This window comes from Elephas maximus, chromosome 3 (assembly GCF_024166365.1).
Source record: "Elephas maximus indicus isolate mEleMax1 chromosome 3, mEleMax1 primary haplotype, whole genome shotgun sequence".
Classification (NCBI taxonomy): domain Eukaryota; kingdom Metazoa; phylum Chordata; class Mammalia; order Proboscidea; family Elephantidae; genus Elephas; species Elephas maximus.
Window position 1 is genome coordinate 79,464,741 of NC_064821.1, and position 19,104 is coordinate 79,483,844.

At 42.2% G+C, this 19,104-nt stretch overlaps 1 protein-coding gene across 6 annotated transcripts in view; it reads right to left on the reverse strand.

Moving 5' to 3' along the window:
• INPP5B (inositol polyphosphate-5-phosphatase B) overlaps nt 1-19,104 on the reverse strand; it is a 63,346-nt gene that overhangs the window by 16,151 nt on the left and 28,091 nt on the right. For all 6 annotated transcript variants that reach the window (XM_049878818.1, XM_049878817.1, XM_049878819.1 and 3 more), the window contains 6 exons: nt 9,131-9,227; nt 7,339-7,506; nt 5,420-5,521; nt 3,524-3,638; nt 2,629-2,745; nt 1,405-1,592 (listed from right to left, as the gene is read on the reverse strand). In XM_049878818.1, coding sequence (XP_049734775.1) covers nt 1,405-1,592; nt 2,629-2,745; nt 3,524-3,638; nt 5,420-5,521; nt 7,339-7,506; nt 9,131-9,227 — 787 coding nt within the window. The remainder of the gene's footprint in view (nt 1-1,404; nt 1,593-2,628; nt 2,746-3,523; nt 3,639-5,419; nt 5,522-7,338; nt 7,507-9,130; nt 9,228-19,104) is intronic.

A 19,104-nucleotide genomic window follows, 5' to 3' on the forward strand; every position in this document is an offset into this window, starting at 1 on the left:
AGTCTCGGGGAACATGTAGCTCAACTGGCATAACACTGTTTATAAAGAAAATGTTCTACATTGTACTTTGGTGAGTAGCGTCTGGGGTCTTAAAAGCCTGTGAGCAGCCATCTAAGATACAACACTGGTCTCACTCCTTCAGGAACAAGGGAGAATGAAGAAAACTAAAGAACAATGGAAAGATTAGTCCAAAGGACTAATAGACCACATCTGCCACAGCCTCCAGTACAACTGAGTCCAGTACAACTAGGTGATGCCCGGCTACCACCACCAACTGCTCTGACAGGGATCACAGCAGAGGGTCCCAGATAGAGCTGGAGGAACATGTAGAACAAAATTCAAACCCACAAAAAAAGACCAGACTTACTAGTCTGACAGAGACTGGAAAAACCCCATGAGTATGGCCCCCAGACACCCTTTTAGCTCGGTAATGAAGTCACTCCCGAGATTCGCCCTTCAGCCAAAGATTAGACAGGCCCATAAAACAAGACTAAAGGGACACACCAGCCCAGGGGCAAGGACTAGAAGCCAGGAAGGGACAAGGAAGCTGGTGATTGGGAACTCAAGGTAGAGAAGGGAGAGCGTTGACACATCATGGGGTTGTCAACCCATGTTATAAAACAATATGTGTACTGTTTAATGAGAAACTAGTTTGTTCTGTAAACTTTCACCTAGAGTACAATTTAAAAAAAAAAATTAGCACAAGAGGCTCCAAAAGGTCCAACTACAGCTTTGCAAAGTTAAATTAAGACAACAAAAAGACTATCAGTAAGGCAAACAAACGCAGCCCAACACTGAGTTACACATGCTTCTCCAAAGAACAGACATATTTGAAATCCTTAAACATCCTTCTAAAAACTCAATCTGTGATGCTCACTCTTTGGTTGCTTTCCTCGTGATGTTGGGTCAAAGCAGACCCAAATTTAAGCAATCTTAGACATTTTCTGGGGACAAATGATGTTTGAGAAAGATTTTAGAGGTCTGGCAGATGGTAAGGTCCTTTGGTGGCAGAAATGGTTTGCACTCGACTACTAACTTAAAGGTTGGAGTTTTGAACCCACCCAGCAGCACCATGGAAGAAAGGCCTGGTGATCTGCTTCTATAAAGATTACAGCCAAGAAAATTCTATGGAGCAGTTCTACTCTGTAACATATGGGATTGCGGTGAGTCAGAATTGACTCAGCGACAATGGGTTTGGTTTATTTGGGTTTTGGGTTTTGCCAGAGGATAAGCTAGGGGACTGAAAATTCCCAAGAGCTATAATCCACACGTAACTGAGAGCTGACAGATACTACCGCTCCTGCAGTGGGAAGCCTCCCTCAGTCACCTGCCCAACAAAACATAGGGCCCACAGCTCTGCACATCAGACGAGATGAAAAGCATGGGATAGATGTCCAGACTCACTCATGCTTGTTAATGGTGAGAGGGGGCAGGCTTGGATCAACCTGACAAAACTGCATTCGGGAACAGATGTCTTTATAGTCCTGGTTCCTCCTCTCATACTCTTCGGTGTGGGCTGCCAAGTGAGAATTCACAACGCAGATGCTGGTATTGTGGAACCGGAACCTGATCGCCACGCCTCCTTTGTTACCCTAGGAAGAGGATTCCGAAACAGAAATCCGACTCACATCTTCATTATGTCAGTCACTTAAACCCATAAATTTTCCAAATGTTTTCCTCTTAATAAGTCACCGTAATAATCCTGTGAGATTAAGTAAAGCAGCTGTTATTATCTGTATTTTACAGCTTTAAGAAAACAAATCCAAGAAGACAAAATGACTACCATCCAGTGGCAAAGTTGGGTCCGTAACCAGCTTAGTCCATGTTTTTTGTTTTGTGGTAAATATATATAACAAAATGTTTGTCATTTCAACAAACTTCACATTACAGTTCAGTGACATTAATTACATTCATCATGTTGATCAGCCTTCACCCTTATCCATTCCCAGATTTTTCCCTCACCCTTAACAGAAGCTCGGTGTCCCCTAAATATTGTGTCTCCCTTTCCCCTCTCTCTCCCATCCACCCCTGGTTCCCACCCCTGGTAACCACTAATAAACTTTGATCTCTATGTACTTGCCTATTCTAGATACTTCATATAAGTGGGATCATACAGTATTTGTCCTTTTGTGACTGACTTATTTCACTCAGCATGTTTTCAAGGTTCATCCATGTTGTACCACGATCAGGTCAGTCTATGTTCTTCCCACTGAATCACAGGCAAATCCTATGCTCTTCCTTTTCCACTTGAAGCTAAGCTCCTGCAGTGGAACCTGAAAGCAGCACTTTAATAGCCTCAAGAAGAAGAGGAAGTTGTACACCTACTTTCAGCATTCTTTCTTCTCTTTGAAGACCCAACACAGTCTCTGTAGAATACTCCAGGGGTTAAATGGGAGAATCAACTGGAGGCGCCAGTGTCACATGAACACAAGGATGCACACTAGGGGCAAATCAGCCAGCAACTCACTAAAACACAATTTATAAATAACCTGCTCAATCTAGCCCTGTTGAGGGTACAGTTCATCTTACAGTACCAGAACCGTCGAACGTCGCTACACCATGAGAAGCTGGGTCAAAGCCCTGGGAATCAAGGCTCTCAGAGCACAAACACACCAGGCAGGAACTCACCATTCTCCCCATGATTCCTGTCCCCACAGTCTCCGCTTCCACTTCTGAGATGTGTGCTGCATGTTCTTGCTTGACATATAGCAGCAGCATGATCCCAACCAGTCGGATGAGCTTCACCTGGAAAGCAGAGCCAAACAACAGAGCCTATTCAAGTCATGGCATTAAACAGAAATTGAAAACAGGAATAAATAGCCCAAAGCTGGCTGAGGGTATTGATATATCTCCTTCTCCATACTCACAGGGTTTGACTCCTCACACTACGTGATAAACTAAATAGCCTACAGTGCTGCCGAGACCTTTCATCTTTCCCACCCACAGACACCCCTCCTAGAAGATCGGGAACTGAAAATACCAGGACAATTAGGACTGACTGACTTCACTCAGCATTATGTTATAAGGTTCATCCTATGTGATAAAAGCTGAGGGCAGTGATGGTTCAGAGGTACAATTCTCACCTTCTATGTGGGAGACCAAGGTTCAATTCCCAGCCAATGTACCTCAAACACAGACACTACCCACATTCGGTGGAGGTTTGCATGTTGTTATGATGCTTTCAGAGTAAGACAGATTAGGAAGAAAGGCCAGTGAAAACCCCGTGGATCACGACGGTCTGATCCTATTGTGCATGGGGTTACCATGAGTTGGACGCTGACACGACAGCAGTTAACAACATGATAAAGTGAAAAATTATCTTAAAACTTCCCTGCGTGGCACCATAAAATTAGGTGGTGCAGTGGTTAAGCATTCAGCTGCTAACCAAAAAGGTTGGGAGTTCGAATCCACCAGCCGCTCCTTGGAAACCCTGTGGGTCAGTTCCACTCTGTCCTACAGAGTCGTTATGAGTGAGAATCAACTTGATGGCAACGGGTTTGGTTATTAGTAACTCCTCTGTTACCTTTGCATATTTGGCATCTGGATGAAGACCATCTGATACAGCTTTAAACCACTCTTCCTCCTTTGGGGTATCATGAAAGAAAAAGGCTTCCTTACTCAGATCGAGCTCTTGGAACCTGTGGGGAGAAGCAACCAAGCAACCAGTAAGGGAGTGGAGAAAGATCATATGACATGTTCCCAGACTGGTTTAGGTACATAAGTCCTAACTTTCTGGCTCAAATGCAGGACCCTCAGGAGGGAAGAAAAATAAACACTATTGCCAAGGAACTACATGCCGAAGACCTTAAAGGTTCTTTCAAAAACTTCAGCTCATTTACTCTTCATAAGCAGTCTATGAAGTAAGTGGATGCGTCCCCATTTTACAGCTGAGATCACTGACCTCAGAGTCTCACTCATGGAAGTTAGGTTCACATAAGCACCAAGTGGCAAACGGGGATTCAAACCTTTTGTTGTTGTTAGTTGCTGCTGAGTTGGCTGTGACTCACATGAAGACGCTGTGTATAACAGAACGATACACTACCCGCTCCTGTGCAACCCTTACAGCTACCGGTATGTCTGAGCCTACTGCTGCAGCTACTGGGTCAATCTACCTCAAGGAGGCTTTCCCTCATGTTCACTGATCCTCTACTTTACCAAGCATGATGTCCTTTTCTGGAGATTGGTCTTTCCTGATGATGCGTCCAAAGTAAACAAGATGAAGTCCCGCTATCCTCACTTCTAAGGAGCATTCTGGCTGTGGATTTCTTGGAAATCTAAAATGGATTTCTTCATTCTTCTGGGAGTCTATGGTATGTTCAATATTCTTCGCCAATACCACAAATCAAATGTGTCAATTCTTCAATCTTCCTTTTTCACTGTTCAGCTTTTGCATGTATGTGAGGTGACTGAAAAGACCATGGCTTGGGTCAGGCGCACCTTTGTCGTCAAAGTGACATCTTTGCTTTTTAGCACTTGAAAGAGATCTTTTTGGTAATTTTCCCAATGCAATATGTTGTCTGATTCCTTGACTGCTTTCCACTACATCATACAGTTTTCTTTTACTCCTTCACCCCCTAGCAGTGGCTATAACAGTAGTGAGAAGACAGGAAGTATGCAAAAAAAAAAAAAAAAAAAAACTGACTTTTTTTTTTAATTGAGCTTTAGATGAAAGTTTACAGCTCAAGTTAATTTCTCATTCAAAAATGTATTTTGTTTTGTGACATCAGCTGCAATCCCCACAATGTGACAGCACACTCCCCCTTTCCACTGTGGGTTCCCTATGTCCATTTGACCAGTTCCTGTCCCTTCCTGGCTTTTCATCCTGCTTTTGGACGGGAGCCACCCCTTTGGTCTCGTGTATTTGACTAAACTAAGAAGCACACTCTTCACGTGTATTATTTTTTGTTTTATAGTATCCTGTCTAATCTTTGAAGAGTGGGCTTCAGGGTTTCAGTTCTGGGTTAACAGAGCATCCGGGGGCCATAGCTTCCGGGGTTCCCCCACTCTCTGTCAGACCATTAGGTCTGATCTTTTTACGTGAATTTGTTTTGATGGGGCTTTTTTTAGTTAACCTTCCTTCCCTGGCAAAAGATACGTTTACTTTGTGACCAAAAAATGTTAAATGTCTAAATAATGAGGTGCGGTTCAAGATGCCCTGATTCTGACAGATGGTTACACGAAAAATTAAATATTAGCATTTAAATGCCAAGCACAGCACTTCTTAATAGTGCTTTAAAAAACCAGAAATTTGTTTACCATGAGGAAGAGCATCAGAGAGGCAGCTGCTATTAACCACATGCCTGTTTTTCAATTTCCTTCACCTGCTGTGAATACTCAGTTACATACTCACATCCCTACCCCTTCAACCACCGCTGTACATTGTTGAGGACGTACAGGCGACTAGAAGAGAAGCACTCACCCGACACAGTACACATCTGGAGCCTGGATATCATGGCTTAGCCACGGCTGGAGGCATTCTTTGGGGGACTGTCCGTTCACATTGTATGTTCCCACAAAGAACCTGTCAACAAAAAGAAGCAATCAATGACTAGGAAGGGCTTTGCAGATGACAGAAAAAAGCATTTTATGCTGACTTGGCCTGGTTTCAGTCTCTCTGGAGTAGACTTTAAAGACATAAGAAATGTCACATCTAACCTAGACCAATGACTAGCACCAAGGGATGGCTTACAACCTGCCATGACATTTGTTGCTCTTGTGATAATAACAATAAACAGTATAGATGTCCTCTGAATATTGCTATTTCCTTTTAACAGCCATTATAGAGCCGTAATCCACAAAATGATTCTTTACCTTGTGTATGCCACTGAAAGGAAAAACTGAGAAGCGTCTCGGTAATTACTTTCTGTAGAAAAGCAACACCAGTGTCCAAAAGGCTGTTTTTCATAATTTACTATTTATATCCCTAGAAATAATGTTACTTTGTCATATAGCCCCATTGCAATGATTTAAAAAGATCAAGAGGAATCCTGAAACTTTAATTCATTTAACTTTCAGTAATTCTGTCTAAAAAGATTATGAAAATACCAACTAACTTCATTTTAAGTGACTTTCTTCAGAATGACTAAGGGAATAAAAAAAACCCTCAGACTATTACACAAAAATTAGGATATCACTCCCTCTTCTGTACCTATGTATCTCTGCAAATATTTCTGTAACTCTTTGCAAGTTGTGTCTCTCCCACTATACCACACTCACCATAGTGCCTGGCCAGAACAGACACTTGCTAAAAAAGCATGAAAGTTATATGAAAAGATGTTAAACATCAAATGGGACCGCAAATTAAAACAACAATGAGGTATCACTACACACCCACCAGAATGGCTAAAATCTAAAACACCGACAACACCAAATGCTGACAAGGATGGGGGACAGCTGGAACTCTCATTTATTGCTGGCATAGCCACCATGGAAGACAGTTTGCCGGTTTCTTACAAAACTAAGTGTAGTCTCACCATATGACCCAGCAATTGTGCTCCTTGGTATTTACCCAAATGAGTTGAAAACTTACGTCTACACAAAAACCCGTATACGAACGTTACAGCAGCTACATTCATGGACACGATCAAGATGTACCTCAACAGGTGAATAAAAGGAACTGTAGTACATCCACACAATAGAATATTATTCAGCTATAAAAAGAAACAAGCTATCAAGCTGTGAAAAGACATGTGAGAATCTTAAATATATATTGCTAAGTGAAAGATGCCAGTTTCAAAAGGCTACATACTATATGTTTGCAACTATATAGCATTCTAAAAAAGGCAAAACCACAGAGACAGTAAGAAGTAAGTGGTTGCGGGGAGGAAAGGAAGACTAAACAGGCGGAGCACAGGGGATTTTTAGGGCAGTGAAGCCATGCTGTACGACACCATAATGATGGATACATGATATTACACATTTGTCAAAGCTCATTCGTGTACAACACAAAGAGTGAACTCCAAACTATGGACTTCAGTTAATAATAATGTATCAATATTTCTTCATCAGTTGTAACAAATGTACCACACTAATGCAAGACATTAATAATAGGGGAAACTGTGTGTGTCAGGGGAATGAGGAAGACGGGAACTCTCTGTACCTTCTGCTCAATTTTTTTGTAAACCTAAAACTACTCTAAAAATGTGAAGTCTACTAATTTAAAAAAAAATTCCTAAAAAAAAAAAAGGATGAAGAAAAAACCACTGATTTAGAAAATGATGGGAGAGAGTCTATAAAATGATTTGCTTCCAAATCCAGGGTACAAGGGAGGGAAGTGTTCCAATTTCAGAGCTGAATGATCATTTCACTTAGAAAACAGTCTAAGACCCAGTTAGCTACCTGAAGTTTTGAAGATAGGTATAATCCTCTTCTTTCTGTACTAGCTGTGATTTCACAATTGTATCTCGCAGTCCAAACTTCTGCATTGATAAAATATGAGCCTTGTCTGACACTGTGATAGTAGAAGAGCGAACCATGTCGGTAATTTCAGACTTGGATTTATTCTGTCTGGAAACATACACAAAAAAATGATCGGATTTTGATGAGTCCTCCACGACAGAACACAATGAATAAAAAGCTCAAAGTTTCCACGCACAAGCATCTGAGTTGCAAAACACTAAAGGAGGCCAAGGTAAAATTTTCTTATTAAAAAACCACACTATTTCTATGTTGAATTGTGAGTTTATACACTGTTGATTACATAGTAACTATTGGTAGAGTCTTTCTGGGGATTTCTCTGATAATAACCCAAACCAAACCAAACCTGTTACCATTTAGTTGATTCCGACTCATAGTGACCCCACAGGACAGAGGAGAACTGCCCCATAGGGTTTCCAAGAAGTGGCTAGTGAATTCAAACTGCCGACCTTTTGGTTAGCAGCTGAGCTCTTAACCACTGCACCACCAGGGCTCCTTTCTGATAACAGACTCATAAAACCTCAGACCAGGAGATGATCTTGAAGACCTTCTAAATCTAATCCCATTATTTCGCAAACGAGACCCAGCATCATCAATGATTCCCAGCTAGGTGGTGGCAGAGTCTGGATTAGAATTCAGACCTGACAGTGCACTTTCTGCACACTAGTGTCACAAGACAAGGTTACAAAACTATCCAGATTCTTTGACTTGATAATTCTAGTTCCATAAATCTATTAAACAAGGATAAATTCAAAATAAAAAGAAAGGCAATGTTCACAAAACTATTTATAGTCTTACTGAAAATTATTCAAATGCCAACATTAAAAGTTAATCAAAATGTTACATATTTACCTAACAGAATTGTATATAACTGCTCAAGAAACATTTGTTGAAGATTACTTAATGAATTAAGATACCTGCCAAAAAACCAAACCCACTGCCATGGAGTCGATTCCGACTCATAGCGACCCTATAGGACAGAGTAGAACTGCCCCATAGAGTTTCCAAGGAGCGCCTGGCAGATTCAAACTGCCGACCCTTTGGTTAGCAGCTGTAGCACTTAACCACTACACCACCAGGGTTTCCAATATAATTAAAATACTGACACAAATAAGTGGTTTTATCTTTGCCAGATGATTCCCACTATGATCAGTAGGGGGCACTGGAGTACAGACTTAAAAAAAAAAAAAGGAGTAAATAAAAAAGGAAAACCAAAACCCATTCCCCTGGAGTTGATTCTGGCTCATAGGGACCCTACAGGAAAAAGCAGAACTGCCCCACAGGTTTCCATGGAGCGGCTGGTAGGCTTGAACTGCCAACCTTCTGGTTAGCAGCCTAACTCTTAACCACTCTGCCACCAGGGCTCCTAAAAGAATGGGAGAAAGAACTCAAAATGTTTCTAATCTTATACATTTCTAAAATGGGGTTAGACTGCCAGTTTCAAATCCTAGATCCCCTACTTGCTAGTTCTGGGACCGTGGGTGAGTTACATCACCTCTCTTCACCTGAGCTGTAAAACAAAGATGGTAATGTCCGAGCACTTAGCATGGTGCCTGGCGTCACAGTAAGTGCTCGCTAAACGTCAGCTATTGTGAAGAACATTTCCTAGGCCAGCTACCCTGTGACCACTACAGCACACACAGCAATGGCCTCAGTTCTACGGAGGAGGAGAACCACAGTCCTAGGGGTACAAAATGAAGGGAGACTTCATTACCTTGTGAACACGTTTTCTGGTTTATCCTGGCTCCAGGAGCCTTGGTCTCCAAGCACACCTTTCCCATTTGGCCTCGAATTGTCAAAGTTAGAACCACCTAAGAGGAGGGGGAAGAATTAAAATACACATATATACACTTTAACATATAGGTCACAGCTTCTCAATTTGTCGTCTAGGAATTACTGGCAGTCCACATATGGCTCAAAAGCTGAGGAAAGGCCCGTGCCAGTGTCTGGCTGAAGCTCCCACAGAGCATACAAAGGAAGAAAGCATTTCATCTGGGTGCCTTTACTGCTGAAGGCTTAACTAGTCCAGCTAGTGTAACTCCCTTTTATTGGAGATAGAGTGCATTTTAGAAAAAATAAAACGATGCGATCTGATAACCTAAGTTCGACCACCTGCTCTATTTATTGACCTTTTGACTTTGGGCAAGTCATTCAACCTCTTTTAATTCCAGCTACTTGACTTGTCCTGCCCTCCTCACAGGTTTGCTGCAGGAATAAAGTGTGCTGACATGTGAGTAAGCACTTTGAAACTCATGAAACACATTATAAAATATAACAATCTTATTACCATCGACTGCCAGTGAGGCTTCAACTCTGAAGACGAAAAAGGCAAAGGTCAGAGATATAAAACTGGAAAAGGTCTAAGTGCTCTAGGGAATGAATTCCAACAAACTGCCTTGAAAACAAAAAACCTGAGGACTCCCAACAAAGAAATATTTGGGGGAAAATTTTAAACCAAGATAAACTGGAAAGGGAAAATTAATTTGCCAATAGCTTCTCTGCTACTTAAAAACCAAATCCCTTGTCAGCAGGGAACAGCATGAGGAGGCCCCGCTGAGTTACAGCTTCAATACACAAGTTACAAGTTACGGGAAGGGTTACTGGAGGCATGAAACACCACTGAAGAATTTTGCTCTGAAGAATATTACTAAACAAGGATTTTTTTTTCAACTGTGCATTCACGTGAACCAGAAAAAACAAACTTTGGAGTTGGAAAAAAAAAAGACAACTGTTTGAAATATGAAAATAATTACATTTTAATCCTTCCAATCAATCACCAAGGCCTTTCAATTTTGCTTCCTAAATGTCTCTCAAATCAATATACTCTTAACCCCAGTATCACTGGACTAGTCCAAGTTACCAACATCTTACTTGGATGGCTGCAAAAACCTCAACTAGTCTCCCCGCCTGGCACAAATGGTCTGCACTTGACTATTAACTTAAAGGTTGGCGGTTCAAATCTACCCAGCGACGCCATGGAAGAAAGTTCTGGCAATCTGCTTCCATAAAGATTACAGCCATGAAAGCCCTATGGAGTACAGGTCTCCTATATAACAGTACACAGGGAGGGTCACTATGAGTTAAAATCGACTCAGTGGCAATGGGTTTTTTTTTTTTAATGTACTTTAGTAACTGCAGTTATACAAAGATCCCATCAGAAACCAACTTTCCTCTTCCTGATTCTGCTTTACAAGACTAACTCCTACTTATGCTGTAGGCTAGGGGTCGGCAAACCATTTCTGTAAAGGACCAGATAGTAAATATTTCAGGCCTTGTGGGCCAGAGGGTCACTGCTGCAACTACTCCGCAAAAGTGCTCAAGAGAATGGTCGTGTTCCAATAAAGCTTTATTTATGGACACTGAAATTTGAGTATCATATAATTTTTTTTTAGTTTCTGTATATTTACTTGTTCATGTCATTTCATAAAGTTAAGAACACACAATATTTGTTTTTTTGTGATTGGCTTATTTTGATCAACATAATGTCCTTCAGGTCCATGTTCCAAGATGTTTTGGGAATTCATTTTTCTTTATCGCTGAGTAGTATTCCATTGTATGCACACACCACATTTTACTTATCCATTCATCCCCTGGTGGGCTGTAAAAACAGTCGCCTGGTGGGGGCGTCTGGCCTCTAATTTCACAAAGGAGAGAGAGAATCACCAACAGCATCAGCCCAAAGCTGATTCCTAGGGGCAGAGGGCAGACGTACCTCCTCTCTCTAACCTTTTTACCAGTTCTGACACCAGCAGTCCCTTCTATAGCACCCTCTACTTGTTTGCTGGGTTCGATAATTCATTGCAGTAACCACACAGAACTCACAGAGCATACTTATGACTATGGGGTTTATTAGGGAAGTAACAGTTTACAATTCAGCCTCAGAAAATGACTCAGGATACAATTCTTTGGTCAAGACAGCTTCTCAGCAGTGCCCGCAGGCAAGCCTCTCCCTTCAGGCCTCTTGGGCCAACTGGCCTCTGCCCTGCTCTGACAAGTGTTACAGCTCTGCCATAAGTGCCTGGGGGCACCTCATTCCACCAGTAAGCCTTGGCGCCTAAGACACTCAGCTCTCTAGCTCCATGGGTCAGCAAGCCTAGCTCTGCAACAAGTGCCCAGGGGCACCTCACTCCCCAGCAAGCCCCCTGCCCAAAAGTGCTCAGTTTTCTCGCCCTGTGGGCCAGGAAGCCCAATAAGCTGTCTCCTGCTGGTCTCCTAGTTTTGTTGCCTCTGCTGCATATGTTTCTATACTGCTGCTTCTCGCTGCCTCTTTTGTCTCCAGTGTTACAGCCTTCTCTCTCTGTCTCCTGGATCTAGGAAATTCTCAGCACATGAATCCCAGATGAAAAGGATGCACTCCACTCCTAGCTCTTCTTTCTTGGTAGTAGTGAGGTCCCCCCTTTCCGTTGCTAGGATGGCTCATTTTAATCCTAGCATGATAGCAAAACTGACCAATCTCATTAGGGTTCCACACACCTTTTTTGCACGGTCCCAGCCCCACAAGGGTTCCACGCACCTTACTTGCATTAGTAGCAACTGTTCAATTCCCTTGGTGGGCCACAAGCTCCTTATCTGCATGGTCCCACCCAATTTTGTGGTGCAAGTTACAAGACCATGGCTACAAAGTCATATAAAAGCAATCTATTGCACCACATGGGCACGTATGTTGTTTCAATCTTTTTGCTACTGTGAGTAGCACTGTGATGAACATAGTGTGTGCACATGTCTATTGCTGTCACTTCTGTTAGATCCCCAGGGTATATATATAGGAGTGGAAATGGCTGGACATATGGTAGCTCTACCTCTAGTTTTCTGAGGAACTGCCAGGCTGTTTTCTACAACAGCTGTACCATTTTGCATTCCCACCAGCAATGAATGAGCATTCCAATTTCTCCACATCCCCTCCAACATTTGCTATTTTCCTTTTTTCTTTCATCTTGGCCATTCTTACGGGAGTGAAATGGTATCTCATTGTGATTTTGATTTACATATCTCTGATGGCTAATGATGTTGAGCATATTTTCATGTGTCTGTTGACCATTTGTGAATATCATAATTTTCATGTGTCACAAAATATTATTCTCTTTTCTTTTCAACCATTTAAAAATATAAAAACCATCCTTAGCTCATGGGCAGTACAAAAACAGGCAGCAGATTTGGCCCACAGACCACAGTTAGCTGACTCCTCCTAAAGGCTGTATCTTAGAGGTCACTTCTTCCATGAAGCCTCCTCTGCCCTTAGATTGGTCAGATGCCCAGACTTCGGTGTTCCCATAGCCCCCTATACTTCTCCATTATAACCTTCCTTGATTGCTGTGTAATGTAACTGTCTTCCTAGTTAGACTGTAAGCTTCCTGGTGAAAAGACTTATCACTGTATTCCCACCAGCCAGGACATCGCCCAGCATGTTGTAAGTAGTGCAAACACTCAACAATTTGACAGGAAATACTGGATGAAGGAATGAATGAACCTGAACCCCTTATGTGCCTTATAAATACATAACATCCAAGTTCAAGTCTGTAGATTCTTTAAGAATGTTTCAGGAAATCTTCCATTGCCTTCAGCACAGAAAAAAAAAATGGATGAAGGGAAAACTACAAAAGGTTGTTTCTAGAGTTCTACAACCTCATGGTCAGTTAATTATTTCAGGAAACCAAATCCCCAATTGGATTCCACCTCTCCCGCTTTATTCCCACTGATCTATAGAGCTTAGAGAACTAAGGTATTTGAGGAACTGAAAGACCTACAGGGACACCTATTGGAATGGCTGAAATCCAAAAACCTGACAGTAGCAGCCGCTGGCAAGGATGTGGAGCAACGAAAACTCTCATTCATTGCTGGCAGGAATGCAAAATGGTGCAGCCACTTTGCAAGAGAGTTTGACAGTTTCTTACAAAGCTAACACAGTCTTACCATATGAACCCAGCAATCATACTCTTGGGTATTTACCCAACTTATTAAAAGTGTATGTCCACACAAAAACCTGCATGTAAAATTTAATAGTGGCTTTATTCATAATTGCCAAAACCTGGAAACAATCAAGATGCCCTTCAATAGGTAAACAGATAAACAAACTGTGGTACATCCATACAATGGAATACTACTCAGCAATAAAAAGAATGAGCTATCAAGACACAAACAGGCATGGATAAATCTTAAATACATATTGCTAAGTGAAAGAAGCCAGTCTGAAAAGGCAACGTACTATACGATTCCAATTATATGACATTCTGGAAAAGGCACAACTATAGAAGCAAGGATGGTGAGACTTTGTCTCCTACCTACTTTGGGCACGTTATCAGGAGGGACCAATCCCTGGAGAAGGACATTATGCCTGGTAAAGTAGAGGGTCAGCAAAAAAGCGGATGACCCTCAACGAGATGGACTGACACAGTGGCTACAACGAGCTCAAACACAGCAATGACTATGAGGATGGCGCAGACCAGGCAGTGTTTCCTTCTGTTATACACAGGGTTGGTCACTTTGAGTCGGAACTGACTCAATGGTACCTAACAACAACAACATAGAAATAGTAAACAGATCAGTGGTTGCCACGGGTTTGGGGCAAGGGGTTGAACGGGTGAAGCACAGGCTTAAATGATTCTGTATACCATAAAGATGGATACATGACACTATGCATTTGTCAAAATCCACAGAAATTTACAATTCAAAGAGTAAACCTTAATGTATGCAAATTTTTAAAAATTATTCAGGCACTCAAGGTATCCTAGGATGGAATACAGGCTGTGACAAAGAATCTGTCTGTGTTACAAATACATGAAACCTCACTGACGAGATGGGGAAAAGGTGCTAACCTAAATAATTCTGGAAATGAGTGCAGTTTGTAAGGCAAAATGCAAAAGGAATTGTACTTAAGTACTGTATCCATGGAGGTAGAGGTTAACAATTCCAAAACCACTATGCATGTAATTTGGAGTTGCACAATTAAGTAAATGGATGGTGGATGGTGGGAGCCAGGTTTCTCACTGTTGAAGGTTAGGGATAAACAAAGGGAGGATGCTAGAATGAGCCATCTGGTGATGGATTAGAGTTGGAGACATAAGTATAAGCTCATTGTAGATTAATACTGACAGAGACAGTCACATAGAGAAATCTTTATAGATATATGTATATATACAGCTTAGTACACACACAGAAACTTCCTTGCTCTGTTGGCTGGAAGGGCCTAGGAGCAACTACACGTCAGGAGTGTTGTAAGGAACATGTCTAGAGCCCAGAGCTTGGTCTCTAATACCACTTCCCAATAAAAGAAACAGAGCTCCTTAAAGAAATGGCTGACTCTAGGAGTGAGGCAGGAAATATACAAAATAAGCCTGGAGCATCTTATCGTGCCAGAAAACAAGGCAGTGCTCAAATAAAGCTAAACAAAACAAAAAACCTCACGATGATGGGGGTATCTCAAAGGGACACAGGACTCAACTGAAAGAGTGTCTAATGGCCAAAGCTGGAAGGATTTGGGCAACAAAGTAAATAAAGAAGTACTGGACTATAACCCAAAGTATAAAATAAATATTCGTGAGTCCATACTGATATAAATGAGTAAACAAATAAATAAATGGGGGAAACTAGACCAATCTCCAAGCAGAATTCCAGATAATTTATTAGACACTCCTCCCTCAAGAAGTGGAGTATAACTCCCTACTTCTTAAGTGTGGACTGTGTATAGTGACTTCCTTCCAAAGAACACAGTATGGAAAGCAGGGAAAGAGTAACTTCACAGTGGAGAAACCTGACAAACACTACCTCAACCAGGTGATCAAGGTTCACATCAACAGCGTTAAGTCATGGGGACGGCACGCACCCTTGCTATGACATAATAATATTTCACCTTTGTGGTCTTCCTCCCAAAAAACCATAACCCTGGTCTAATCATGAGAAGAACATCAGACACACCAAGTGGAGAGTCACTCTACAAAATATCAGACCAGTACTCCTCAAAATTTTCAAGGGCATCAAAACAAGGAAAGTCTAAGAAACTGTCACAGCCAAGAGGAGCCTAACCAGCTTCTCAGAATAAAAACCAAGGGCTTATTCCTGGCTCCTATTTTTTCCCCTCATACCCTACATCTAATTCATCAACAACTCAGGCAAGTTCTACCTTTAGAAATATACCCAGGATCTGACTGCTTCTCACCACCTCCACCACTAGCCAATTCAGTGAAGTGACCATCAGAACTCATCAAGGCTACAACAGCAGCTTCCTAACTGCTTTTGTACTTCTACTCTTACAATTCTATAGTTTTCCATATTGCAGCCAGAGTGAACTTTTAAAAAAGAAAAAGTATATCAGATGAAAGATAAAATAATTAACTAACCACAGGGTTGTAGAACTTCCCTGCTTAAAACTTTCAGATAGCTTCCCATTAGACCCAAAATAAAATCCACCCCCTGAATAGAGTTGTTAAAACACCCAGTTACAGTCAATTCCAACTCATGGCAACCCCACGTGTGTCATCAGAGTAGAACCGCACGCTCCATAGGGCTTTCACTGGCTGATTTTTTGGAAGTAGATCACCAGGCCTTTCTTCCAAGGAGCCTCTGGGTAGGCTCAAACCTCCACCCTTTCAGTTAGCAGCTGAGCATGTTAACTGTTTGCATCACTCAGTGACTCCAGAGTTGGTAAGGCCCTACCTCCTCTGGCCCCCATACCTCTCCAGCGTCATCTACCGCGCTCTGCCTAGTTCAGTCTGATCCTGCCACCCTTTGTTTTTGCTGTTCCTGGAGCACGAAAAAGCTCATTCCCAACTCAGCGCCTTTGCTCTTGTTGGTCCCTCTGCCTGGAATGTTTTCCCCCCAGATCTCCACATTGCTCGCTCCTTCATCCCGTTAAGGCCTAGCTCAAATGTCACCTCCTCAGAGAGGCCCCCTCTGACACCCCATCTAAAACAGGTCCCACCACCCCACATCACTTTAGCCCTTTACTCCAGAAGTTCCTAAACTCTCGGTTCACAGTGCTCGTCTCAACAATTTTCAGTAATTTCAAGGCACCTGTAGGCCAAAAGAAATATCTAACAGTTCTATTTAAGTAGTTAGGGCCAAATAATATAATAGGTATTTTAGTCCTAACAACTTAGTAGCAGTTTAAAAAAACCATACACATAAATAAGAAGAAAAAATATTTTTATTTCTTCTTAAGTAACCGCAATTACTTACTAATGGAATATGTGCACCTGTTGGGCACTACACGACTTCTCAAACCCTGGAATCAGCCTGGGCACCATCACACTCACTTCTTGTTCCACACTGACTTTTGCACTGTACTCATTGCTAATCACCAGAAAAGCCAAAAACCACAGGGTTTTCTTGACTGTCATTTTTACTGAAGCACCTTGCCAGGCCTTTCTTCCACAGTGGTACTGGGTGAGTTAGGAGTCAAGTGCAAAACAATTGCACCACCCAGGCAGCCACTGCCAAAAATGCAGCTTCGCAAAGATATGATGTTATCCAAAGCAATGTCACACTGTCTAATGTTGAAACTGAAGTACCTTGAGCTAGAAGTGTGTCTAGTGTTCAACAGATGTCTACTACCTGTGTTCATCTTGAAAATTTTAATGATCCCACACTGTCCCTATGAATTCACTACAGAGTCCCTGGGTGCCTCTGCACTGTCTGGGAACCACAGTCTTACTTTTTAATTTTTCTTCTTAGTACTAATGCTATTTGATATTAAATTTTATCCATTTACGGGATGCCATTCCCACTAAATCATAAGCTCTATGAAACAAGGACTTTTTTCTCGATGCTATTTCCCCAGGACATAGATGTGTAGCTGGTACACAGTAAGTACTCAATGTGAATGCATGAAACAATCAGGAAACTTAAGCTGAATCCAGCTCTGCCATTATCTTCCTGTTTGACTTGACAAGTTACTTCCTCTCTCTGGGCCTTAGTTTTTTCATCTAGAGAATAGCGACTTTATTATAAATACCTCATGGACTTTTGCAACATGCAAAGGTGCTTGCACTTCTGAAACTAAGGAATTCTCATTCCGTGTTATTTCCGCGTGTCAGTGCTTCGTAACGGGTCCCTCAGGATTTTGCTCCCTTGGTTACTTCCTACTACCAGTTGGCTGAAAGGACATCTCCTGGGGGCAGGCGGTTTGCCCCGTGGATTCTGCTGACCTCCAGGGCGCTCTGATGGAAAGCAGCCTGAGAGACTTACATCTGCTCTGTGCTCTCACACATGTCTCTCTCCCCACTTCGTCCAGCAATGACTGGAACATCCTCATTCATGCTCTCTGTATGGAAACTTTAAGGCATGATTGTGGGGATTTCCAGCCACAGGGCAATCTTCTCGGAATCTCTTCTCTCCAGAATCTGACCCAGAAGCTGGCTGTCAGCAGCTCTTTCCCAAATAAACCACCGCAGTCCCCTGGTTCCCTCTCTGGCCACAGCTTCCTGTCCTTTCTCCTCTCCTGCCTCCCTACTCCTCCCATTCTGCCCTTTTTCCAACCTCAGACCCTTGATCCTTTGTCACCCAGCCTAACACGTGACATCTGAGATTTTTCCTTTCTTCCTACATTCTGTCACCAGGTCCTATAAATCCTCTCTTGCTGTGACAGTTTTATACCTGACCCTCTTGTCCATCCCCACTGCCATGCCTTATTTAGGCCCTTAATGTTTCCGGAAAGCCCATTAATGATTTTCCTGGCTTCTTCTCCCCACCCCCTCCACCAACCATTCAGCCAATATCTAGAAAGAAAACACATATGTGAGCAGGTCATTTCTTGTGTGAAATCCCTCAGTAACTTACATCATCTTTAGAATAAAACCCAAACCTCAAGGACCTTATAATTAGCCCCAAACTACTTCTCCTGCCCCATCACCCACCCCCTACACCAATCTCTCCCCTCCTACCTCCCTACTCCTGTCACATTACAACTACTTATCTTTTTAATGTTGCCCCCTCACCCCACCACTGGTATCCTTGGTATATTCGAACACCTACCAACCCCAGTCCCATGTGGTAACTTGTCCTTCAAAACTCACCTCAGGGTCATCTCTTCCAAAAACCCTTCTCGGGCTCTCTCCTTATATTCTCACATCCCCAGTGCTTACCTCTGTCATGTCATTATCAGAATGGAACCATAACTGTGTTTAACTGTGTTCTTGTCTTATCTCTTTAGCTAGACCACAAGCTTCCTGGGAGCAAGAATTGAGAGTTATTCTTAATGCCCCTAGGTTTACATGAAGCATACCAGGCAGTCAGTAAACACATACTGAAAAAACAGCCTTGCTACAGAGATTAAGCTTACTGTGGTTTCTGGGTGAGTTCTCACTGACCACCTCTCATGCTTACAAATAAAATCATTTCCCAGTAAGAGCCTAGTAGGTCAACTACAGTAACAACTGCAGCTTGATCTGGATTGTGAAAACACAGAAGTGTTCTACTTTTCTTGAAAACTCTGTGTACTGAACATCTCATAGAACCAAAGCCTCTCTCACAGGCCTAGCTAAGCAAACCTTCAAGACTCTTCCCTTAACCCCAGGCTACGGGTAGAGACGGATACAGATCTACAGTCCCGTATCTGAAACCCTTGGGGCCAAGTGTACTTCGGAATTCAGCATGTTGGTGATTTTTAAAAGATGATAATATATTACCTATGCCATATATTGCTGACAGAACAAGAGGATACTGAGTGGTTTAAAGTTAGGAAAGGTGTGCGTCTGC